This window comes from Bison bison, unplaced genomic scaffold (genome assembly GCF_000754665.1).
Source record: "Bison bison bison isolate TAMUID 2011002044 unplaced genomic scaffold, Bison_UMD1.0 scf7180017861672, whole genome shotgun sequence".
Taxonomy (NCBI): Eukaryota; Metazoa; Chordata; class Mammalia; order Artiodactyla; family Bovidae; genus Bison; species Bison bison.
The window spans coordinates 8,468-10,735 of record NW_011492244.1 but is presented as its reverse complement, the minus strand read 5'-3'; the positions used below and the strand labels follow the sequence as shown (position 1 = coordinate 10,735).

At 36.0% G+C, this 2,268-nt stretch overlaps 1 protein-coding gene across 1 annotated transcript in view; it reads right to left on the bottom strand.

Annotated features, from left to right (window-relative positions):
* Nucleotides 1–471, bottom strand: part of LOC104983132 (olfactory receptor 1030-like) — a 972-nt gene extending 501 nt beyond the window's left edge. Inside the window, 1 exon segment of the mRNA XM_010832606.1 lies at nt 6–471. Within this exon segment, the coding sequence (XP_010830908.1) occupies nt 6–471 (466 nt within the window).
* Nucleotides 472–2,268: the final 1,797 nt, after the last annotated feature.

The following is a 2,268-nucleotide window of genomic DNA, read 5'->3' as shown; positions in this document are numbered from 1 at the left end:
AAGACCAATTGCAAAGCCGTAAGAATAAGGAGCAGCAACAAGAGAAAGGCAGACACCTCGGGACATCTTGCTGCCATATAACAATGGTTTGCAGATGGCCACATAGCGATCGTAAGCCATCACTGTGAGCATATAATAATCTGCAATCACCAAGGCAATGAAAAAGTGGAACTGTATAAAGCAGCCAAGGAAGGAAATGGTTTTCCTCTTGCATAGGAAATGAACCAGCATCTGAGGAGTGACAGTGGTGGCGTAACAGAGATCTACAAAGGAGAGGTGGCTGAGGAAGAAGTACATTGGGGTCTGAAGCTTTGAGTCAGTTCTGATTAACAAAATCATGCTTACATTGCCGATGACTGTGATCAGGTAGATGACTAGGAAGACCGCAATAAAGACAGGCTGCAAGTCAGCTCGATCTGTCAGTCCCAGGAGGATGAACTCGGTCACCTCTGTATAGTTTTCCTTTAACATTGTGTTTGCTCAGCTTCCAGTGAGATCTAACATAAAGGAAATAAAAACGAATTTATCTTTCATCGTTTTTCCATTGTTCACATCATTTCATCAGATGCCTACTCCTCTCAAACTTGTAAATACTTATGGCATAAAGAAATAATTCAAGGGACATCCTTGGAAATCCAGTGGTTAAAATTTCACCTTCCAACGCAGGGGATAAGTTTGATCCCCAGTTAGGGATCTAAGATATCACATGCCTCTTGGCAAACATTATAGGAAATTCAGTAAAGTCTTCAGAAATGGTCCACATAAAAACTGTTTTTAAAAAGCAGAAATCACCTAGTAATCATGCATTAATGTTTTCAACATTTAACTTTAAAAGTAGAATTCCTTTCAGCTTCACTGGTGGCTCGAGTTGTTCAAGAATCTGCCTGCAATGTGGAAGATACAGGTTTGATCCCTGCTTGGGTAAGAGCCCATGAAAAAGGAAATGGAACCCACTGTAGTAACCTTGCCTGGAGAATTCCACGCACAGAGGATCCTGGTGGGCTATAGTCCATTGGGTCGTAAATGCTTGCTTGGACATGACTGAGTGACTAACAACAAAAGGAAGGAGAGGTCCTTTGCATAAAGAGTCATATTTTCAAATGTGTTTTTACATTTCTTTTCATAATTGAAGCTTTTATCTTTCCTAAAAATCATTATCATTAATTGGTCACTTTCAATTCCTTTAATCATTACAATTCTTTGAAATTATAATCCTTTGTTTTCAGTGTAATTTTTATGTGGTACCTAAAACATCAGTAATTGAAATAGTTATTCACAGTGGAATGAATTTAAGGTGTGGAATAAATAGATCCTTATAGAACCAGTGTCTGTCTATCTGCCACTCTAACCTCAAGGTCATTTTCAACCTAGTCCCTCACCCTGTGTTACATGTTCATTTTATGTACTCCTGCCTACCTCCAGAGGCCCTCACATCAACAAACCATGCTTAATTTTTTGACATCTCTGGATATATTTAGATTACTATATTACAGACAATTATTGAGGGCAAAAATTGGTTCATGGGACATAAAAGTAAATAAGTTATTTTCTATGAAAACAGATAAGCATATAGTATATAAATACTATGTGTATATTTTTATACATATCAGTGGTATCAACTGTTAAAGGAGGCAGTATCAAAAATTTCATTTTGGGGGAGGAGACAATTACTTAAAAAGATTGACAGACACATAATGATTTTGTTGTAACTACCTCATTTTAACTCTTGCAGAGAATAAGAGTAAACTTTATGACAAGAATTCTACTTCTTTAAATCATGTAAAAGATCACACTGATAATAAAATAATCATATTACCTATAAAACTGAGACAGTAGGTAAAGAAATCACAAAGTTCACTTCTCAAATTTTGTGCATGATAAAGGAGACCATGAAGGCCATACTCAAAAAATCTACACTTTCCTTCAATAGCACATAACCAGGTATGTCATTGTTATAAGACTCATTAATAGCTACAAGGTTAGGGATGGACATGGGTCACGTGTAATGCACTTTGTAAATGAACCACTCCTACTTTCTTACCCATTTGAACTATTTCATTATCTACTTGAGATATTTGAACTTACTAACCAGGGTGATAAAATGCAAGGCAAGTCATTTAAATCTATGAAACCACAATCGTTTGGTTTTTCTAAATTTCTAAGATTAGAGTTATGTTCATAATAAGCAAACATTCTTTGTTTCTGGTTTGTGTCTTTAAGGTTTGTATTTATTCAATCATCGATCAAGATATTTAACATCTCCATTCA